The sequence below is a fragment of the Arabidopsis lyrata genome (assembly GCF_000004255.2).
Source record: "Arabidopsis lyrata subsp. lyrata unplaced genomic scaffold ARALYscaffold_7, whole genome shotgun sequence".
NCBI classification, from domain to species: Eukaryota; Viridiplantae; Streptophyta; class Magnoliopsida; order Brassicales; family Brassicaceae; genus Arabidopsis; species Arabidopsis lyrata.
In genome coordinates, this window is record NW_003302549.1 from 11,615,497 (window position 1) to 11,638,633 (window position 23,137).

Here is a 23,137-nt window from a genome sequence, read left to right on the forward strand (position 1 = left end):
AAGATACTATGAGAAGCTTGATTATTCTGCTTCGACAGATCAACAGGTGAAATTCTATCACTAAATTATTAGATCTCTGTTATTGCTATGAATATATGCTTTATGTTAGGATTTCAAGTTTTGCCTTCGTTTAGAAGAATTATATTCACACGACGAAGAACACGATGAATTCAATTAAAGCTTCCTAACTGGTACTTCGTTGTTCCTTTTTTTTTTTTTGGTTAATTATCATGTGTATTGTTTCCAAAATTATTTTTTCCTGGTTAATTCCGATATTCAATTTAATTTTTCCAAAATTAATTAGATTTCATTAAGGGCAACAAGAGCCGAGAGTCCGACACGTCAGCAAAAACACTTCTCAAATATTATTATATATATAATAGATGAGAAATTGTTAAAAATGCCCCTTTTTCAATACCCCTTTTCAAAAATGCCCCCTTTGAGAGTCCATTTTTAAGTTTGCCCTCTTTTAATTTTTAATGACCATTTTACCCTTATTTGAAACAAAATTAGGTCCACAAAATACAAAATATTTTTTGGCGGGAAAAGTGATCCCGCAATTTTCCCGCCAAAACACTTGTAAAAACCTTTAAAAAACCTTGTAAAATTTTCCCGTAAAAATTTTTCCCGCCAAAAAATTTTTTTTGCGGGAAAAGTGATTCCGCAATTTTTTTTGCGAAATTTTTTTGGCGGGAAAATTTTTGGCGGGAAAAATTTACAAGGTATTTTAAAGGTTTTTTACAAGGTATTTACAAGTGTTTTGTAAGGTTTTACAATGTATTTTAAAAGGTTTTACAAGGTACTTTAAGGTTTTATAAGGTATTTATAACTTGTAAAACCTTATAAAAAACTTGTAAAACCTTATAACTTGTAAAAATCTTATAAAATAGCTTGTAAAATCTTATAATATCTTATAAATACCTTGTAAATACGTTGTAAAACCTTTTAAAATACATTGTAAAACCTTATAAATACCTTGTAAAAAACCTTTAAAATACCTTGTAAATTTTTGGCGGGAAAAATTTTCCCGCCAAAAATTTAACGCCAAAAAAATTGCGGAATCACTTTTCCCGCAAAAAAATTTTTTTGGCGGGAAAATTTTTTGGCGGGAAAAATTTTACGGGAAAATTTTACAAGGTATTTTAAAGGTTTTACAAATTTTTACAAGTGTTTTGGCGGGAAAAATTAGGGGATCACTTTTCCCGCCAAAAAATATTTTGTATTTTGTGGACCTAATTTTGTTATATTTCCTTATATATTTATGATATCTTTTATTAAAAGAAGGGTAATTTAGTCATTTTGTACATAAAAGGGGTATTTTTAAAAATGGACATCCAAAGGGGGCATTTTTGAGAAAGGGTATTGAAAAAGGGGCATTTTTGTGAGTCTCCCTATATAGATCTCCTTACTTATATATTAATCGTAGCAATTACTTGTTTGCCTAATCTTTCTTTCTTCTTCTTCTTTGCTTTTTTTTTTTTTTTTTTTATTTAATAAATGTGATCAATCTTTGGTCAAATATCATTACGGTATGCGACGTTTCTTCTTTAGAACTGTCTTTATTTTTTTAAATATTATGTTTGAAAGTCTAACCTAAATTTAAAGTTATGGGTCACAATTGACAAATAATCAAGCCTGCCCCAACTGTTTTTCTTTTCTTCTAGACATTTGTCTTTTGGACAAAGACAATACTATTTTTTTCTCTTTTTTTTTTGGGAGGGTTCTTGTGTGGGTTGGTTATCAATAATCTCTCCAAGGATAAATACAAAAATGTTTAATTTGAATGATGTGTCTATGATGACCTATCCATATTATAAGTTAATTCAATGTTTATTGCATTTTCCCAATTACAACTACACAGAATGATCAACAATTTCCACATAATATTCAAGAGTTTAGTTTACAAATAAATTAAAGTGTTATCTTTAAATTTTAGATATTAGACTTTTATCATTTATAGTCAATACATATTAAGATATTTCATTTTTTTTGGTAGGCATATTAAGATATTTCATTGTCAGTATATAAATAGATTTCTTTTAATAAAGGATTCTGTTGTTGTTGACGTATCAATCTAATATACAAAGTTTTCTTTAGTTGCATCACTTTAATATAAATAATTTATTACAAAAGATATATATTAACCAACAACTGTTGATAAAATAATAAAAGGAAAAAATATTCATATCATCAACACAATTAACACATATAAAATACATTAATAGTTTTTAATCAAATTTTAGTTTATTTATTTTTTTAGTTTCAGCTGCATAACTATAAATACTAGCCTGTTTCAATATATTCTAAATTATTTTTAATATACTAAAAAACATAAATTTTTTGTTTTACTTACATATTTACGTAAAAAATATTGATATATACCAACATATATTTCAACTAAGACTTATACTTCGTAATCATTTATCATGTGGTCTGGATTTGCACCGAATTTGGTAAAAAAATTACTCTCTTTCAAGCTAAACATTTTTGTCTCCCTAAAAAATTTAAAATTCATTGTATCTATTCATTTAATAAAAATAAATTACATTCTAAATAATCTAAACTAGATAATGATGCACATGAATTATTTTGAAACAATATAGATTTACAAACCCATCAGAATATGCGAAATAGTCACTCTTTGCAAAATGATTTTGTGCTATTTGAATGATCACATTGCTACTCTAGTAGCATTTCAATAAGCACTCTCTCTTCTACCGAGATTAGCTTTCCATGAATATTGATTAGTTTGTTTCAATATTCGAAATCATCTCCAACAAATATAACAACATTTTCTTTCGCCATCTCTATTTTACTAATTCTCCAACTCACATAAAACTAATGGTACAAGACTTTTTTGTAATTCCACAAAATTCATATCATTCACAAAAACTATTACCTATTGTCAGAACGTGAAAAAACAAATGATATTTTAATTTATCGTGCATATCTCAAAATTATAATTAAACAAGCCTTCATCCCTGGGCAAAGGCCTAAGATGTTATCGAGCGTCCTGGTCTCCTGAAAAAAGCAAATGATGAATTACGTGGAAGTTGTAGTTCTGCATTACTTTGGTGCGAGTAAGGAATCGATTGTTTAAAAAATTGATGACCGAAGAGATCTCGTCGTCGATATTCAATTCTTGCAAGTTTGTAAAATCCGCCATAGATTCCGGCGTTCCTCGAAAAGAAATAACAAACTTTTTGGATTTACGCAGCCGGTGACTTTCTAACTATCTTAAATTTTACCTGTGTATTATAACACTAGAAAATGACTCACGCGTTGCATGAGTTTAGTAATATATTATATTTCTTATAGAGGTCAAAATTTTATAATCATAACAATTGAAGATAATTCTAAATGTTGAAAGTTTGACTATATCTATGTTGTATCTCATTTGAAAAATGTAGATTTGATATTTTTTGAGAATTTGTTTTTTTAATTGCATAATCTAATTTTTAAATGCACTTAAAAAGTTTATATGAAACTATTATTGTTTTTTTTTGTTTTTCAAAACACTTACACATCCAACACTTAAATAAGGTGACTTCATATTCACCCATAGTATTGTCATTGTTATTTTGGACCACTATTTTAGACCAAAAAAATAAAAATAAATAAACACTATAATAATAAGTTTTGTTTCTTAAATTCGTTTTCAAAACTCAAAAGTGTTACAGAGTAAAAAAATAAAAAATATATTACCCACGTGGAATAGCAAGGGGTTTAGTTGAACCCTAAACCCCAACACATACATATTCATTTCTTGTCAATCAAGTCTCAACCATTCCACAATTACCACTCCATTCTTGATTCTCCTTCTCCTATCTCATATGTTCGGGGTAAAATTGTCACCAAGATTTAGACAAATCATTTAGCGTCATGTATTAACTTATTAGCTAGACAAATCTTTTATCTTTATGTATAACTTTAGTTTAGAAGAATTATATCAGGCTAAGTAGTTATTTTGCTTTTTGGTTTCATACCAAGTGAGAACTTAGACCATGTGAATGTAGGCTAAGTAGTTATTTTGCTTTTTGGTTTCATACCAAGTGAGGACTTGGACCATGTGAATGTGTGCTGCTTACATAGTACCTTATTTAACAATCTCAGATGATTGATGGACAATGATGATGAATCATGAACCTGAATACTCGATCCACTTTCAGCTTCTGGTTTGCACAACTTACTGTACGTATAAAGGTTCATATCCATGCAAAATATGTCTATTAACGCTCAATATGACCATTAACACTTGGTTAACATTATGTTTATCGTAATAATTAAGAACCGGTTATATAGTTTGCCAACGTCAGTTATGTTGTATAGAAAAAGATACGTATCGAACGACCCTCATAGGGTAAGTTAATTCGAACGATGCAATGACCACCGATTTTTCAATTTTGGAGAACGCCCTCTTGGATTAACTTTTTGTTATATATAATATATGTTAAGAAAATGATCTAATTACTTGAATGTATACAGATATTCTTATTTTAGGATTCAAGATTTTGATGTTTTGAGTTCAACAAAAGAAAGAAACGAAAAAAGAATATTATCAATGAAAATTGAAAATAGAATAGGAAGAGTGGGTTGTCTAAAAATGGAAGAATAGGATAAAGGAAGACCTTAGAGTGACAAAAGACATGAGCGCAAAACATGGCGACCCTCTTGTTCATTATTTGGAAGACAAAGATCCTAAGGATCAACATCAAACTCTCTCTATCTCTCTCTCTCTCTTTGCTTCATTACGTAAAATTTTGTGTTGAGAGGATTGATGGCGAAGATCCGAACGGATGCTCCGGTGATACCTCCGGAGACTCCTCCTAGGAGCAGTGAGGTGGGAGAGATTGACACGCGCGCTCCCTTCCAATCCGTTAGAGACGCCGTTAGTTTATTCCGTCAAGTTAGCTTTTCCAAGAAGCAACCACCGCATCTCTCCTCCTCCTCTTCTCAGTCTCAGGTATATACATACATTCCTCTTTGGCTCCTTCCTCTCATTCTACAAAAACATGATTCAGTGATTTTTCCGCCCTCTCTAAATATCTTTCTTTCGTCGTTAAGGACACCACGGATGTGTCCGATAAGGAGATGCAACTTCTGTTGGCCGAACAAGAAATGGATAGAGTCAAGCTGTGTCTTGATGGCTCTGTCGCAGCTAAAGCACAAGCTCTCTCTGATCTCGACTCTGCTCAACGAAAGGCCGCTGATTTAAGGGTTAAACTAGAATCCATCAAACATTCCAGGAAATGTGCTATCTCTACCAAACACACCATGAATCAACGTTTAGAACAACTTCAATCTGAAAACCAAGAAACAGAGAGCGCAAGAGAAGATTACATTTTAATTACCGCGGAGCTGTTCATGGCGAAAAACGAGCTCGCGGAATTGAAACAACAGTTTAACCTCTCCGTGGAAGAAAGGCTAGCTGAACTTCAAAGGGCAGAGGAAGCAGAGTGTGCGTCTATGGTTAACTCCAACAAGATCAAAGACATGTCACATGAGATAGCGGAAATGCGTGATGCTGCTGAGCGGCTGAAGTCTGATGCTGTTAGGAAAAAGGAGGAAGAGGAAAAGATAAAGGAAGAGAGTATTGCCGCGAGAGAAACTTACGTGTCTAAGAAACAAGAAGCTAAGAAAAGGCTGGAGGATGTGAAGCAAGATTGTGACCCTGAGCTAAGGAAAGATATCGAGGAGCTAGCGGATATATCTGCGGAAAACGAGAGGTTACAGGAGGAGATTAAACTAGCTCGTGAACTCAAAGAGGCTAAGAGTGCGATGCAAGAAATTTATGATGAAGAAAGCTCATACAAAAGCTTGGTGGGCTCACTCACTGTGGAATTGGATGGAGTGCAGAGAGAGAACAGAGAATTGAAGGGAAAAGAGAAGGAGAGACAAAAAGTTGAAGAAGGAGAATGGGTAGAAGCGAGTCGGAAAGTGGACGAAATCATGAGTGAAGCAGAGAAAACAAGAAAAGAAGCGGAAGAGATGAGGATGCACGTGGATGAACTCAGGAGAGAAGCAGCAGCAACACATATGGTAATGGGTGAAGCAGTGAAACAGCTCGAGATAGTTGGAAGAGCGGTGGAGAAAGCGAAAACCGCGGAGAAAAGAGCTGTGGAAGACATGAAAGTTCTTACTGAGAAGAAAGAGAGTCTAACACATGATGAGCCTGATAAGAAGATTAGAATATCATTGAAAGAGTACGAAGAGTTGAGAGGAAAGCATGAAGAGTCAGAGAGAATGGTTCAGTTTAAAGCGAAAACGGTTGCTGCTCAACTCGAAGAGATCAATGAGAGCAGAATAGAAGGGGAGAGAAAGTTGGAGGAAAAGATTAAAGAGATGGAGGAGTTAAAAGCGGCGATTGATGGCGCGTTGAGAAAAGCAGAGATTGCAGAGGAAGCACATTCTATTGTCGATGCTGAACTAAGAAAATGGAAACCGCAAGACTTGTAGCAGATATAAATATGCTTTAGGTTGTTTAGGGAACTACTAGAATGTCCATACCAATATATCCTTATTGAGAGATTGATGATTATTCATATTTCTCATTTCAACAGTAAATACATGAACTGCATTAACATGGAACAGAGTCTAACAAAAACGTTTTAAGGGTACCTTTGCTTTTTTTCTTGGACAAAGTACTATACTAGAGTTGTTTTTTTTTTTTTTTCTTAAGCTAAAGCCAAATTCCTTATTAAGATGATAAATAGCAAAACCCTCCAAGAATCAGAGCTAAAGTCGTAACCAAAAAGGTGCTCTCGGTCAAAGTAGTAATCATCCAAAAGAGTCAAGATTTTGTAGTTGTGGTTACTGTCGTATCCGAGAGCATACCTGTCGAGTCTGTGGAAACTGTTTCTTGGTTTGATAAACCTTGTTTGCCCTAAATAAGGATTCCACACTAAAAGCCTCGAGTTGTCCTTAATGACGCATAACAAGAAACCATCGCATTGAAGGACTTTAGATATCTCGATTTGATCAAGTTTAGCAATTTGCTTTATACATGGATCAACAAAGTCTTCTTCGTTGTTATGGATTCCTTGGAGATCAAAATTCATTGAACAAACCCTAGAATCCATCATCATGAATCCCATGAACTGCTTCCTTCTTTGGATAAAGCGTTCCACTTTTTGCAAGTACACCGTACTGAAATCAAAGTTGTCACCGGAACCCTAGTGAGAATCTCCCCTACATCATTTGAAGCTCTGCAAAACAAATTAGAGTTGTTCAAAAAATGGTTTTCCCATTCACGCAGGTTATAATACTGGCTTTCCCATTCACGCAGGTTATAATACTGGCATACTGTACATTCTTCTTTGGCTTTTGGTGGCCCATTTAAAGAAAGTCCCGTGACGCGATATAAGCATGATCCGAGGAACACACTTATCTTATCAATGGCGGATCTGAAATCAACCTTCCTCGACGTTTACTCTATTCTCAAGTCTGATCTGCTTCAAGATCCTTCCTTTGAATTCACCCACGAGTCTCGTCAATGGCTTGAACGGGTACTCCTTCGATTCACTTCCATTTTCAATTTAACTCAGATCCTTTGTTTCTGCTGATTGGAACCTCTTTTTGCAGATGCTTGACTACAATGTACGCGGCGGTGAGAGGAGCTTCACTCAGACATTACATCCAAACTTAATCAGCTCATATCAAACACTTGTGTGTTCTGTTTTGCAGGGAAGCTTAATCGTGGTCTCTCTGTTGTTGATAGCTACAAGCTCTTGAAGCAAGGCCAAGACTTGACGGAGAAAGAGACTTTCCTCTCGTGTGCTCTCGGGTGGTGCATTGAATGGGTAATTCCTCTTTTACTTCTCTTCTTATCTTTCACCTCAATGCTCATTTTGTATTTGCTTGCATTTGCAGCTTCAAGCTTATTTTCTTGTGCTTGATGACATCATGGACAACTCTGTCACACGCCGTGGCCAGCCTTGTTGGTTTAGAAAGCCAAAGGTTGGTATGATTGCCATTAACGATGGGATTCTACTTCGCAATCATATCCACAGGATTCTCAAAAAGCATTTCAGGGAAATGCCTTACTATGTTGACCTTGTTGATTTGTTTAATGAGGTTTATCTCTTTAATCCTTCTCTTAATATTCCGATTTACAGTTATCACCAGCTTGTTCAATGTTCCTTTGCATTGTTCTAGGTAGAGTTTCAAACAGCTTGTGGCCAAATGATTGATTTGATCACCACCTTTGATGGAGAAAAAGATTTGTCTAAGTACTCCTTGCAAATGTGAGAAATATAATCTCTTCTTATGGATGATACAGTGAAATAGCATTACGTGTTCTGACTGATGATTATAGTCTTCTAAAATGTGCAGCCATCGGCGTATTGTCCAGTACAAAACAGCTTATTACTCATTTTATCTTCCTGTGAGTATTCTGAATTCTCTCTTTTAATCCCTCTCCCTCTCTATAGAGCCACACGTAGGTTCAGAGGCTGCAACATAAAGTTTTCGTAAGCTAGATACATTTTGTTTTACTGAGAAAATTGGGATGTAGTGCAATGATCTGTTAACAATGCTAGTTGTTTCCGTTGATACATTTTATGACTAATCAACATATTAAGTCTGTTGTGAAAAGAAGTCCTCAATTTATTCTTGTATACAGGTTGCTTGTGCATTGCTTATGGCTGGAGAAAATTTGGAAAACCATACTGATGTGAAGAATGTTCTTGTTGACATGGGAATTTACTTTCAAGTACAGGTATTTAGATACTAATACATAAGAGTTCATATAATGGGCTCATTTCAGGATCCACAAAAGCAATATTAGCAAGTTGATATCTTTTCTTTTCCATAGGATGATTATCTGGATTGTTTTGCTGATCCCGAGACACTTGGCAAGGTGAAAGTTTATGCCAACACATTGAATTTTGAAAGCTCATTATATATTATTTTGGAATTATCTTACGGTGCATGTGTTGTATGATGCAGATAGGGACAGACATAGAAGATTTCAAATGCTCCTGGTTGGTGGTTAAGGCATTGGAACGCTGCAATGAAGAACAAACTAAGATATTATACGTGAGAATCAATTTCTTTCTTTCCGCACAAGCATCATTTTCTGCATAAGATTTGTATTCTGTTTGAACAGGAATAATATGTTTGTCAGACTGAACAAATTTTCACTGTATCAGGAGAACTATGGTAAAGCCGAACCATCAAACGTTGCTAAGGTGAAAGCTCTCTACAAAGAGCTTGATCTCGAGGTTTGGCACTAAGCATTAACTCAGACCTTTCGTTAGTCAGGCCAAGTAGAAAAAGAGAACATAATTATTGGTTATGAAAGTAGAGAACATGAGAGATGTGATATAATTTGCGTTTGATCTTGATTTTTCCATAGGGAGCGTTCATGGAATATGAGAAGGAAAGCTATGAGAAGCTGACAAAGTTGATCGAAGCTCACCAGAGTAAAGCAATTCAAGCAGTGCTAAAATCTTTCTTGGCTAAGATCTACAAGAGGCAGAAGTAGAGACATACTCTGGCCTCTCCCCGTTTAATTCTTCTGACATTTATGTATTGTTTCATGATCTCTTTTGCTCTTTGATCGTTTTGTTCACTTCCAAAAATTTGAATTTGAGATTCTTGTTGATGCTTTATAGTATAAAGACTAATAAAATGTTTCTTTAAAATTTTCAACAAAAATTGTGCAATCTGTGATAAGTGGATACTTGTTAATGTGGCAAAACTTTTGTGTCACATAAGGGTGCAGTAGAAATTTGGAAGGACATGAGGTGTAACAGATAGACTCCATGAAGCACTGAAGAAGTTAAAATAGATAAAGACGAGAAAATTAGTGAAAGTGAATCTATAGTGATGATCCCAATCTGTTTGACAGCCGATTTGAGTCTCATCTTAGACACTACATTGACAACAAAGTAACTATAGTTGAAGTTCTGATTTCCTAAAATAGACCCCAAGATGATATTACAGAGATGATACTGGTTCTGCTTCTCAGCATACAGGCTCAAGAAAAGTGATTTTAAATACAATAAAGTACATCAGACCCTCTATATTTATGTAATTTCTCCATCCTATATCTACTCGCTCAAAAAATGTAACACTGATTATTTATATTGTGAGAGTCCAGAATCTCCAGATCAAGACTCCAATGCAAATGTGGTAGATAGACCACCTTGCCATTGGTTCAGCACTTGACGATAAGCCTTTATCAGTAACGCCCACAAGAAATCGACAATCCCCAACTGAAGGATCTAGGAAGGTGACCATGCCCAGTCCATCAAAGTCGCAGCTCTTTTCATGTTGCATCTGCATCTGATAGTAACTGTTGAAAGCGTATGAGATATTATCCTTTTCACCAAGCTGGCTGCACGAGCCCCCGTCGTTGAGCGTTGTGCAATCTGCTTCACTGCAAGCAAGCCTGAGGTGGTCTCCAACTTGGGTCATGTCTTTTGATGGATGAGCCACACACCACCTGGAAGCAAGGTACTGCACATTTTTCGCATTCTTGAGTCCTCTGTTGCCTAGTCCTAAATTGAGACGATACTTGGCCTGTCCATCGAAAGAGAAGATTCCCCAGTGCCTCTCAAAGTTACCAGGCAGTGTGCTTTTGGCTCCTTCGTCAAGCAAACCGAAAAGATAAACATCCGCAGGAGGGGAGCCAGGCCTGAGTGGTGTTCCTTTGTTGCTCAACACATGGCTAATGAGCCCTTGATTAAAAACCCGGGCTGCCGTGAGATTAGCACCAACAGCTCCATCCGTTGGCCAACCAATCTCACCAATAACTATAGGCATTTGACCATATCCAAGCTTGGTGAGAGCAGCAACAAGAGTGTCAAAGTTCCCATCAAATGCATTATAGTAAGTGTTAGGCCCATCAGGAACCGGATGACTACTTCCCTCAAAAAAAGCATAGTCTTGCGGAAAATCCGAGTTTCCATAGAGACTAAGGAAAGGATAGATATTAACCACAAAAGGAGAGCCATTGGTATTGAGAAACGAAACCAACTGAGTCATGATCTGTGTAAGCTCAGGCCGGAACATCCCCTGAGAAGGAACATTAGACTCATACGCATCTGCATTGCAAGGAACCACCAACTTCACATAGCTAGCTAGATTTGCTTTAACCAAAGATTGTTGCAGGTTAACCATAGCTGGGACTACATAGTTCTGAAACTGCCCACCATAACCCGTCAGAAACGGCTCATTCCCTACTGCAACATACCTATTCAACAGAGAAATTGGTAAATCATCTGCTTAATCATAACTTAAAGACACAGATACTCGAGAGAAAAGGTACCTAATATCAGCACCGTTTTTGTCGATGAAGCGAGAGAGATTTTGCTGGACAAACAAATCAGAATTGAGAGTTGAGAGCATCTCGTTAGGAATGCCGACCATTACTTGGATTCCAGTACCCATTAGAGCTCGAAGCGCATCTGGATTCGAATCGAAGAGCTTAACTTTGGTGATCTTGTTTGCCTTGAGTAAATCCACTACTGTGGAAGGTCTCATCTTGTGAAACGACAGCGTTCCCCAGTTTACACCGATTGCTGACTCCACCTCATGGGGTACGAGAAGAAGGAAGAAGATACAGAGAGCTACTGCACCTACACCGCTTCCCATCTTTTTCACTGAGCTCTCTCTCTCGATCGGTGCTCGACAAAGATAGCAGCTTTATTTTTATAAAGAGACTACGTGTCGTTTATTTGAAGTAACCGACACGCAGTTCAATTACTTGATACAAAAACGACAGAGAGATTGAAATTGGCGACAATACAGGTTGATGCATCGCTGGATTTGCTGGAAAACAAACCGTCATTTCTCCGTCTTTATAGAGAAAAAAAGATTCTCTTCTCGTCATCGTCTTCATCGGGATAAAGAAAGGGATTCGTTTTTTTCTCGCCTGAACCTGCGGATTTTCTTTCGATTCTTCAAATTCAATGTCTTATGCTTATCTCTTCAAGTATATCATCATCGGCGATACTGGTAAAACTTCCTCTGCTTCTTTTTTTCTTCAATAATTGAGATGATCAGGACCTATATATGTTTCGTTACTAAAATTGAACTGATCTGAATCTATGGTGGATTTAGGGATTCGAGAGGCTTTGTGATTGATTGTGTGTATTGATTCTGATTTCAGGAGTAGGGAAATCATGTCTTCTGCTTCAGTTCACCGACAAGAGGTTTCAGCCGGTGCATGACCTTACCATTGGTGTTGAATTTGGGGCTAGGATGATCACCATCGACAACAAACCTATCAAGCTTCAGATCTGGGATACGGTCTCTTTCTCTTTACTTCTTCCATTTTCATGATTATTCTCTATCTCGTTTTCATGAAATATCTGGATTGATTTGTATACTGTTGTTTTCTTTGGCCAACTATTTGGCTATTTCATAGCCTATGCACAACGAATTCATATCTTTTTTCCCCAGAATTCATGGGATTATAGTCAGTGGCTTAGACTTTAGAGAAATTTTGAAAACTCCTATCATTTGTCTTGGCTAATCTTTCTCTGTGATATGGCATGGCAGGCTGGTCAAGAATCATTTAGGTCTATTACAAGGTCTTACTACAGAGGAGCTGCAGGGGCATTGCTTGTCTATGATATCACAAGGTAAAGCATTTGCTTCTTTCTTTTTGTTATCAAGAATTGACTTGATCATGAAAGCGATTTCATTTTCTTGTGTTGTATAGTAACTAGAAGTTGTGTGCCTGATCTTGATATAATGACTTCAGTTGTATTTTTCAAAGTTGTTCAGTGAAGACACTCACAATATCGATCTCGGTTTTGTAGGAGGGAGACATTTAACCATCTAGCTAGCTGGCTAGAAGATGCAAGGCAGCATGCAAATGCTAATATGACGATAATGCTCATTGGGAATAAGTGTGATCTTGCTCACAGAAGGGCTGTGAGCACAGAGGAAGGAGAGCAGTTTGCAAAGGAGCACGGTCTTATATTCATGGAGGCCTCTGCCAAGACTGCTCAGAATGTTGAGGAGGTAAACCCCCATGCATTCCAATGTGGTTGCTTAGGGTTAAACGTAGATCTCTAGAGCGTACTTTTAACTCGCATGCTTTTTCTAGTGCCCCTTAACTTAGAATACCATTAGATGCCCCTTAACTTAGAATACCATTAGATTTAGGCGGTGGGATACAGAATAACATTCAGAGAAGGCAGAGAGTAACTAGTAGATTTTGATCCAAGTTGTTATATTTGCCAATTACCCAATACTTAACAAGATTTCGGCTGGTGTTGTGTTTTGTGAATTTTTGCTAGGCATTCATTAAGACAGCCGCAACAATATACAAGAAGATTCAAGATGGTGTGTTTGATGTGTCAAATGAGTCATATGGAATAAAAGTTGGATATGGAGGAATTCCAGGACCATCAGGTGGAAGAGATGGATCTACCTCGCAAGGAGGAGGGTGCTGCGGCTGAGATGAGAAAGGTGTCTATATCATCATGTAAAAATGATCACATATGATATAGCAAAAATGTCTCTGCTTCTTTTCTATAGTTGTAAATCGTTTTGGAATTCGATTTGGTGACTGTGTTGTGATGGGTTTTGGAACGGTTTGACAATACACGTGTATCTCTATTCATATATCTAAAATTAAGATGTGTTTTGCGTATATAAGGATATGATAGAGGTAGGAATGTAGTCATTTGCATGGTACTGGGAACAGTAGTAAGGATATGAATCATATGATGAAGGTAAGTGCAGTGTTCACCGAGAAATTGTTAACGGCTGCATGTGGTTCCATTAACCGACTCAGAGAAGATGAACGATGCCTTCCATGGTTTACTCCTTCCCATGTCTTCCGCGGTTTACTCACTGAATGATGCAATGTCGTAGACTTTTGCCAAAGGCTGTCTTTGCAATTGTTTTACCTCATTTTTTAATTTTCTTCTTCTTCTTTAGTAGAGTCTATTGGCTTTTGTTCCCCGTGCTGTCTTTCCTTCCAGTAAACATCATACGCCTACCGAATACTGAAACGCCAGCAAGTTTGCAATGGGTGACAATACAGGTTGATGCTTCGCTATATTAGCTGGAAAAACAACCGTCCTTGAGTATGACTCAGAACAAACGACAACGAAATTGAAGAAGGGGGAAAATGAGGTCAAGCAGATCAATCATAATCTTGGACCAGAAAGACATGCAAATTGAGAAAAGGAGCAAAAAGCACAAGTCACAAACAAAAGAAACTTCTTTTTCATTTGTTCCATTTTATATGGAGTGCCAAGCTATTCGGAGGAATGAGGCAAAACACATTTTTTTTTTTTTTCTCAAGGTGTAACTTTATTTATCATTCAAAAGAACCATACATGGAATGCCAAACACTTGTTTAGCCTCACACATTCTACTCGATTACATATTCTATGATTTGCATTGTGAAACTTTTAATAATCTCAAACCACATAAGAGAGCAGTTGGAACACTACAAACGGTATCAATAGTGCTTCAGCTTGATGATCTGATGAGAAAGGGCCATATGAAAACCAACCATAGTCTTGAAAACATTTCAGCAACTGGTGGTGGTGCTCAAGAGAGATTAACTCAATATCTCCATTTTCAACCCTTCATAACACTGCATTCCATCTGTTTTTGTTTTACCAAACTAAGAACCTAAGCTTTTAAACGATCCTAGCAAGCTCAAAAGAAACATATCTAACTAACAAGGAACTCATGAAAAGAGGAAACCCAGCAAAAATTTCAACTAAAAATAAAATACTAAAAAGGGCAAAACTAAATCTCTCACTTAACCCCCGTCCTAGGAACATTTACACTTAACGCGCGACCCAGCGGAGCCATGAGTGCAATCTAATCATACCCGAAACTTCTACTAGAGCCTCAACCACTGAGATCCTAAAGCTTGAAAGAAAATTAACCACAGAGCAAGACAAAGATCGAATACTAGCTAAGAGCTTATGACCCTAAAAGGCTAAAACAAACCAACTAAACGACAGTTGGCCCAAAGTAAACAAAAGAAAGGCCTTATTAAAATACACAAGTGGCCCAGAAGATAGATATGGTCAAACGATGAAAGCATGATTAAATGAACACGTGGAAAGAAACTATATCACCCTTTGAAGATGACGCCATTGAAGCCACGTGTAAGCATATCCTTCACTCAAACAATGACTCTTTGGAGTCGCTCGGGAAGAAAGATTCCGATCACCGGTAATCTACGTCGGAGAAGTATCCGATCATCTATGAGCAACATCGAAGAGAATTCACCCGAGACTGAAACTAATCCAAATATCCAATTCGTCTAAACTTCTCGAGTTCATCTTGAATTAGTGAAGAAAACTTAAACTGAGACGAGATCAGTAAACCGCCATGCTTCACCAAGCAAAACTCAACACCTTCAAATTCACCATATTTTTGTCTCTTCTTTAAATCGACATCAAAATATCACTGGATCTACATCTGATTTCCAAATAGATGAAGATCTCCATCGTTAAATTGAAGAAAACAGAAATCAGGTGGACATGATCTACATAAACGCATAAACTCTGCTTCATCTTCTTCTCTAGACATCTCTGTTTTATGTTCATGCCAAACTTCACCAGAATCACCTTGTCTACATCTGAATCCAAAGTTGGACACAAACCAAAAACACGACAGCGGGATAGTCGTACCATAAGCGAGATAAACCGGACAACGCCGGAGGTAAACGAAAGCTAGCCATCGTCGCTAGAAAAGCCGATCGATGCTAGATGCAGGGCCGGCCCATAGGTAAAGCCCATGAAGCATCAAATAATTATAAGTAGTTTTAAGGGCATCAATTTTTAAAATGTTATTATGGTCTAGTGGTTAGATTGAAGTCTTTTGTTGTACAGGTCACGGTTTTGAATCTCATACATGTTAAAACTTGTATTTTTTTTTTTATAACAGCTTTTGTTAATGAGCCAAAAAAATTTTTGCTTTAGGCACTCAAATAGTTTGGGCCGGCCTTGGCTAGATGTAAAGCCGACCAAACACCGCTTTATAAGCCGGATTATGTCGGACGTAAAGCCGGATTTCATACCGGACGGCAAAAACATGTTTTGATGCTTTCTCTCTCTCTGTGAAAGATATTAGAGAGAGAAAAGAGAGAGAAAGCTCTTGGTAATCTCCAGCTATTTGTAGGCAAAACACATTTTTATGTAGATTTTTTAACTATATTTTGCCAATCATAAAAAAAAAAAAAATCATCTTTTAGATCTTTATCTATTTTATGATTAAAATTATAAAACACTTTAAAGTGATAATAAATAATTTTGATAAATTTGTTAATTAGCTAACTACAAAAAATAAAGGATAGATAATAAGTTACATTGGTACTTTTATGTTAAAAAATCTAAATATACATTAAAATTTATGAAAATATGGGAGTCTTGTTTAAAACAAAGAAAGCATATGGCTTTGCAAGAAAGAAAGGGCACGTATCATCATCCTTCACAACAGACTCATAAATTTGCAATCATTGTATAAACATCCTAATGGTGGGACACCAAATCTCTAAGTGACACAATCTAGAAAGTTTCTAAGGCTCTATTAATATAGACACTTAAGCTATTCTCATATGTATGATTCAAAAACGTTAAAATTAAAGACATTTTTCGGATTCTTGACCTTACCCGTCTTTATAGAACAAAGGGATTCTCTTCTCGTCTTCATCGGGAGAAGAAAGGATATCAAATCTTCCACTTCAATGTCTTATGCATATAGATTTAAGTATATCCTCATCGGTGATACTGGTACTGCTTTTTTTTTTTTTTTTTCAATCCTTATCATATGAATCTATTTCATATCAAACCTTTCTTGGTGGACAAGAAACATTCAGGGGCCTCAGGGCTCGAGGGGCTTGTGATGTTGATTGAGTTTTGAATCTGGTTTCAGGAGTTGGGAAATCATGCCTTCTGCTTAAGTTCACCGACAAGAGGTTTCAAGCGGTGCATGATCTCACCATTGGTGTTGAATTTGGGTCCAAGAAGATCACTATCGACAACATACCCATCAAACTCCAGATCTGGGATACGGTCTCTTTCTACTTACTTGACTTTTTACACGTCCAAAATCTATCTTATTTTCTTGAAATACCCTGGTTTGGTTGATCTTATATACTCTGATTTTCTTTGACCACCGACTTGACTAAAACTTCATTAAAATTGATCTATGTCTTTATTTTCCACAATTCATGGGATTATATTCAGCAGCCTAGTTTGAACCTCCTATCCTTAGTGTTGGCTAATCTTTCTCTGTGATTTGTGGCAGGCTGGTCAAGAATCATTTAGGTCTGTTACAAGGTCTTACTATAGAGGGCGTGCCGGGACATTGCTTGTCTATGATATCACAAGGTAAAATCACTTTCTTCTTTCCTATTTTTCGTTATCAAGAGTTCACTTGATCGTGAAAGCAATTTGATTATCTTGTGTTGAGCATGATCTTGACTTAAGCTGTCTTTGTTGACATGATCTTATTCTATTTTCCGATAAGGGACTAGAACTAGATTTGTATATGTTAAAAATGTCATCGTCTTAGTGAAGACACTCACACTATTGTTGATCTCCGTTTTTGCAGGAGGGAGACATTTAACCATCTAGCCAGCTGGCTAGAAGAGGCAAGGCGGCATGCAAGTGAAAATATGACGACAATGCTCATTGGGAATAAGTGTGATCTTGAAGAGAAAAGGGCAGTGAGTACAGAGGAAGGAGAGCAGTTTGCAAGGGAGCATGGTCTTATATTCATGGAGGCCTCTGCCAAGACTGCTCACAATGTCGAGGAGGTAAAAGCCCCCATGTTTTCATTCAAATGTTTAGGCTTAAACGGAGATCTCTACACCGCACTTTTAACTCGCATGCTTTATCTCGCTTGCATATCCACCAGTTCAGCTACGAGTCTAAGAGAAGGATATTATGTTGGTTGCAAAGTTAACGTAGAATACCAAAATTAGATTCTGGCAGTTGGGGACATCATAAAATGTGAATAAGTAGATTTTTGGAGTTATTTCTTTATTAAATGTTAAGAGAGAAGAGCTTGTATGCTTCTTATTTGTTCCACTCCTATATACTAAAAGAAAGTCTAAATCATTATGTCGATGTGTTTTGTGTTTTGAATTTTTGGATAGGCATTCATCGAGACAGCCGCAACAATATACAAAAGGATTCAAGATGGTGTGGTTGATGAGGCAAATGAGCCTGGAATAACTCCAGGGCCATTTGATGGATATGATGCCATCTCCTCGAAGCAAAGAAGAGGGTGCTGCGGCTGAGATGGGAAAAATGTGTTTGCTTCTTTATATTGTTGTAATTCGTTTTGGAGTTTGATTTAGTGGCTGTGTTATGGTGACAATACAGGTTTTTGTCTATTCACATATCTAAACTTAAGATGTGTTTTGCGTATCTAAGAAATGTAGCCCATTTGCATGGCATTTGAAACAGTAGTAACTAGTAAGGATATGATTGAGGTTAAAAGTGGTAATGGCTACGTGTGATTCCATTTGCCAAGTCGAAGGAGAAGTGTACATAATGAAATGCAGAGATATACAACAATTAGAGCGATTTGTTGAACTTTCGTCAAGGTGAACGGTGTCTTCTATGGTTTACTCGCTTTAGGATGCGATGCCGCAGTCTTTTGCTAAAAGCCTCCAATCTTTCCAATTTTTCGTGTCTAGGCTTCTTGGCGTCTGTTTCACCTCCATTCTTAATTTTCTTCTCCTTACTATCTTCTTCTTCTTCTCTACTAGAATCTCTTGGCTTTTGTTCCGTGTTTATATCAGCAGTTTTCTCGACCTGGAAGGTAATATATCAGAAACGAAACCCCATCTCACCAAATATCAAAATGTTTCATAAAACAGATTCGAATAACATCAACCTGATCACCCTCGCAAGCGGTCAAACTTTCATCTTCTTCAGTGCCTCCTAGTGAAGAGCATCTGCCCCAGCTTTCCCTGTTGGAGCTTGTAAATGAACATCCATCTTCAAACTGATCAACAGGCCTCCCCTGCCAAATAACAATCAAAATACATACTGTGACCAAGGCTCATAAGGTAACACTTAGGGTCTTTAACAGAAGCTTCAGAAATGGTGTGTGGAAACATAGTTAAAGCTCCTACTACTTCACCATGTATTATGGTTTTCTGACATGCTCCAGTTACCTCGAAGTTTTCAGGGTCGTCCATGTTGTGATCATTATCTTCCACAGGCACGTCATCCTGTTTCATTAATGATAGATTATCAAAAGGGATAGACCAAGCAACAGAAAGGAAATTCATGCAAGAAAGAGAACAGGTATACCTTATCTGTCATGGGCATGGCTTCTGAAAGGAGCTCAGTCGTTGGCTTTGTGGTTAGAGGGGCAGGAGGTGCAGAAGAAGAACTTGCAACATCGATACATGCCGAACGAAGACCAGATATGATCTCATACAGAAAACTCTGGCAGTAAAAAGTAACCAAGCAGTTAGATTTTTGTGCATGATTCACCGTGCTAACTGTGATGGAGCTAATTTATAATTTTTGTTGTATGAGATGACCACCACGAGTTCTCAACCATCATATACATCAAGCCACCTCTTTAGTGACTCTAGCAGTATGTCTAGGTAGTAATGTCTTTGTTTTCTATAGTACTTAAATGCAGAAAATATAACAGACAGCATCACAGAACCGGAATTTAGGGTTGCTCCACCATGGAGTGCAAATTACCTCATCCAAACCAGTAGCGCTATTGACATCTCCCAAACTGTAATAACTTTCAAGTTTAGATGAGCAAGCTGAAGAAATTGGAGGCGGGCGAAGAACATTGTAGAAGAATATTAACACTGAATCATAAAAAGATTGCGGCCGCGAAGAATTGTGATCGCCATCAAACTTGATGATATTTTTGTCTCCCTGCACAGTTACCAGAAAATTGGTATATAAAAATGAAAAAGGATTGATATGCTTGGACAAAAAAAACCGCAATTATGTAAGTACCGCATAGCACTTCAGAATGAGGTCAGAGTGATGAGGTTGGATGAATTTGTCTTCGCTTGCATGCCCAAATAAAGCTGGAATAAAAGTCTTGGGTGAAACCTGGGGGGGGAAATCGAAAACTTCACTAAAATGATAACATACTACCTTACTTGGAGCAAATGACAAGAAAAACTAGGGAGAGGTGCTTATACAACACCTTAACACAATTGAGATCCATAATATTAAACTTCGCCTTTTTCTGAATTATACGCCGCATGTACTGCACAGCCACTTTAACCTAATTGAAAAAGGAGACAAAGTTTCACTGCAAGCATAAGAAAATGTCTACAATATGCTACCATAGATTGGAATGGTCAAGGAAACTATTTTGGACTCTTGTAGCCATGTGAAAATATGAGCCTTCCTAAATTTTCTTATTAACAGGTTCAATCCAATAGCTATGAGTAGCAATTGTTACTACACAAACAGAAACACAATCAACTTGATCCTTGTACAGCCGAAGTGATAAATTAATTTCATGCTTCATGTTTTATAAACTTAGTGTCCAGTTTCAGGTGTATATTGCTATCAATAATACCAGTTGGGGTTAAAGAGAGAAGGAGAACATACTGTGAATTTCGGTAGTCGGATTTTGTAGACATCCACTAGTTCCATCATCAGATCAAATAAGTTTGAAAATGCACTGTCTAAGACCATTCCAGCAATTGAAGGATCTTCTGCTCCATAAAGAAGGCTGCACATTTTATCCCCCGCTTCATTAAATGATGAAGAGAACAAGACGAGGAATGTGGAGAGTTGACACACTTTTCAGATCATAGACCTTGAGAAAGCTGGTGAATCTATAGTCAAAACAACTACTAGTACTACTTTTTGTGACTGAGAAGTAGCTCAAGAAGTAACCTGGTAACTGCACCCATAGATCGTCCCCAAAGTCCAATACGCGATACTTGATCGCTGTTTCTAAGGTAAGATACCACAGTCTTGAGATCATCCTTCTAGCTTAAGTTTAACAAGAGAAAATTTAGATAAAGATTTGAAGAGACGAGAAGCTTGTGAAAGTAAGACCCGGAAACACACCTCATGCCAGCCAAGGCTTACATAATCACCCTCAGATAAGCCTGACCCCGAGAAGTCAAGGGTGAAAACAGTAATGTTAGATGGAAGAAGAACCATAACTGCCTCATTTGCGTCTGCTCTACATCCACTGGTCAGATTCCAAAACAAACGAATTAAGTTCTTACTTATTCAATTAGTCATAATCAAGATCTTAGTTCCTAAAAGAGATGTGCAAGTCTCTATATACCTATTGCCATGACAGTATATAACACAGGGGAGAGGAGTATCCTCCAGAGAAGATGAGGGAACATAATGACTGCAACGCAAGGTGTGACCCCTCGAATTTGTAAGCTACCAGAGTACAAAAATATGAGACCTATAAGGTTAACCGCAAGAGCAACCACAATTTGAAGAAAATACTAAATCATTAGGTGCCCATACTTGCCTCCAAGTCTTGTCTTTTACACTCTGTGCCACCGAGGCTAAACTCCTTCTCCCACAAATACTGATCAGGATCATACTCAGCCCTGTAAAAAAAACCCCAACAGCTATCAATTAAATGCAAAAAAGGTTGAGACTTGAAAGAGCTAAAGAGGGTAAAGAAGTACCTAGGAGGTCGAATTACAAAGTTGATGAACTGATCAATCATCTTGATTCCAAGTACCAATGAACTCATGAGCTAGTAGTAGTAGTCTTCTGAATCCTGAACCATGATTCTACAGACATTGCTTAGTCTTCAGCAACAAAATCCCTAACAAATTACAAGTGAGACAACAAAAAGCATCATGCTTTCGAGAGTCCCATGACCCATATAACCTCTGAGAAATGCGCAGATCCCAAAGACGAGAGAGAGAGAGAGAGAGAGAGAGGGAAGAAGAAATCTCAAACTCCCAGCTTTTGCTGAAAAGCAAGTAAGGCCACCCAAAATTATACCTACTACGAGCAAGCAGCAGCAGAAAACAAAAGGGATAAATAAAAAAGGAAAGAAAGAAGAAAGCTTTTAGTATTAAAGAAATGACAGATGCCCAGATCTTGAAAATGAGTCAACTAGAAAACCGAGAGAAGAAGAGGAAAAAACTATTCTCAAAGCCACGACTTTTGAGGATGAAAACGAAAAGGTAGAATCAGATTTTCAGATCTCGAGGTGGTAGATACTCGAGAAAACAAGAATCAATTTTTATATTTCCCTTTTGAAGATTCGAACGCTGGTCCTTGTGGTCATTGCGCCATCAAGAAGTCTCGAACTTTTTTTGGTTCATCTTTGAGTTTGCTGTTCCTTTCTTCTCCAGCTCACTAGGTGGCCTGATAGTGATAGACTGACCGACCTGTAAAGCTTAAAAATATCTAGAAACATAGACTTTTAAGGGTAAAATGTTTAAAACAAATCTAAAATTAAATTAAATATAATGGTTAACAACAAAAACATACAATTTTTTTTTTTGACATCCAATGATCATCTAAGTGCAAAAAGTTAATTTTATTCTAATTAAACAATATGATTTGATTTAGTTGATATTATTTCATTCTATATATTTACAACATTAGTATTTAAACTATTTTAAAAGTCTTCTTATTATAGCTACTTCGTATAATTCGTCTCTTCGATTAAACTGGACCACCCAATGTTCAAAAAATCGGCGTAGACGGTGACTAGGCGCCCACTTAGGCGCTTATGAACTTCAATACGCTCCGATTTTAATTAATCGGTGAACCAAGTCGGTTTACCGGTTTAGGCATTCATAATCGATATTAATCGGTCAAATTAGCCGGTTTAATGCAAAAAAAATTTTCAATATAAGATCGTTTTGAATAAGTAAAAAAAATAAGTAAATAAAAGAAAATAAACACTTAATTACTAAACCTGTAAATTATGAATTAACTATTCTCATTGTTTTTAGTTTCTAATACTAATCTATTTTAGTTTTCATATAAATTATGTGTAAATATATATAATAAATTCGAATATGTACGTTTTTAACATTCATATTTTATTACCAATATTTTGTTACAAAATCATGAAAAATATTTTTAAAATAAGTAAATAATGTGCTAATGCCTAGGTCTCGGTTGATCGATCTAGGCGCTAGATTCCTATCGAACGCCTAGCTACCGTCCAACGGTTTTTTTTGAATATTGCGGTCATCTAT

General features: G+C 36.7%; 6 protein-coding genes across 8 annotated transcripts; 4 read left to right on the top strand and 2 right to left on the bottom strand.

Moving 5' to 3' along the window:
- The first annotated feature begins 4,642 nt into the window (after positions 1-4,642).
- LOC9306190 (putative WEB family protein At4g17210) lies at positions 4,643-6,617 on the top strand. Its single transcript, XM_021016653.1, has 2 exons — positions 4,643-4,963; positions 5,065-6,617. The coding sequence occupies exons 1-2, from the start codon at positions 4,778-4,780 to the stop codon at positions 6,454-6,456; spliced, it is 1,578 nt and encodes a 525-aa protein (XP_020872312.1). The 5' UTR covers positions 4,643-4,777; the 3' UTR covers positions 6,457-6,617.
- Positions 6,618-7,388: 771 nt separating this feature from the next.
- On the top strand, positions 7,389-9,657 carry LOC9306191 (farnesyl pyrophosphate synthase 2). Its single transcript, XM_021017110.1, has 11 exons — positions 7,389-7,505; positions 7,582-7,606; positions 7,684-7,799; positions 7,870-8,073; positions 8,155-8,243; positions 8,332-8,383; positions 8,621-8,716; positions 8,813-8,857; positions 8,947-9,036; positions 9,150-9,221; positions 9,356-9,657. Exons 1-11 carry the CDS (start codon positions 7,395-7,397, stop codon positions 9,482-9,484), a joined length of 1,029 nt encoding a protein of 342 aa, XP_020872769.1. The 5' UTR covers positions 7,389-7,394; the 3' UTR covers positions 9,485-9,657.
- Positions 9,658-9,805: 148 nt separating this feature from the next.
- LOC9304153 (glucan endo-1,3-beta-glucosidase 5) lies at positions 9,806-11,646 on the bottom strand. Its single transcript, XM_002870074.2, has 2 exons — positions 11,273-11,646; positions 9,806-11,197 (listed from the first exon to the last, which is right to left on the bottom strand). The coding sequence occupies exons 1-2, from the start codon at positions 11,596-11,598 to the stop codon at positions 10,084-10,086; spliced, it is 1,440 nt and encodes a 479-aa protein (XP_002870120.1). The 5' UTR covers positions 11,599-11,646; the 3' UTR covers positions 9,806-10,083.
- Positions 11,647-11,727: 81 nt separating this feature from the next.
- On the top strand, positions 11,728-13,609 carry LOC9306192 (ras-related protein RABB1c). The gene is made up of 5 exons (XM_021017111.1): positions 11,728-11,961; positions 12,116-12,255; positions 12,508-12,590; positions 12,771-12,975; positions 13,254-13,609. Exons 1-5 carry the CDS (start codon positions 11,916-11,918, stop codon positions 13,413-13,415), a joined length of 636 nt encoding a protein of 211 aa, XP_020872770.1. The 5' UTR covers positions 11,728-11,915; the 3' UTR covers positions 13,416-13,609.
- Positions 13,610-16,417: 2,808 nt separating this feature from the next.
- On the top strand, positions 16,418-18,403 carry LOC9304154 (ras-related protein RABB1a). 2 transcript variants are annotated; one of them, XM_002868036.2, is made up of 5 exons: positions 16,418-16,721; positions 16,864-17,003; positions 17,239-17,321; positions 17,545-17,749; positions 18,092-18,403. In XM_002868036.2, the coding sequence occupies exons 1-5, from the start codon at positions 16,547-16,549 to the stop codon at positions 18,233-18,235; spliced, it is 747 nt and encodes a 248-aa protein (XP_002868082.2). In that variant the 5' UTR covers positions 16,418-16,546; the 3' UTR covers positions 18,236-18,403. The 2 variants fall into 2 exon arrangements, with proteins under 2 accessions (XP_002868082.2, XP_020874695.1); XM_021019036.1 differs by lacking the exon at positions 18,092-18,403 and having other exon boundaries at positions 17,545-18,064.
- Positions 18,403-22,332, bottom strand: LOC9304155. 2 transcript variants are annotated; one of them, XM_002870075.2, is made up of 13 exons: positions 21,599-22,332; positions 21,436-21,517; positions 21,238-21,341; positions 21,012-21,138; positions 20,835-20,929; positions 20,544-20,667; positions 20,131-20,211; positions 19,935-20,033; positions 19,665-19,850; positions 19,260-19,397; positions 19,121-19,177; positions 18,838-18,966; positions 18,403-18,755 (listed from the first exon to the last, which is right to left on the bottom strand). In XM_002870075.2, exons 1-13 carry the CDS (start codon positions 21,664-21,666, stop codon positions 18,540-18,542), a joined length of 1,506 nt encoding a protein of 501 aa, XP_002870121.1. In that variant the 5' UTR covers positions 21,667-22,332; the 3' UTR covers positions 18,403-18,539. The 2 variants fall into 2 exon arrangements, with proteins under 2 accessions (XP_002870121.1, XP_020874694.1); XM_021019035.1 differs by having other exon boundaries at positions 21,432-21,517; positions 21,599-22,284.
- Positions 22,333-23,137: the final 805 nt, after the last annotated feature.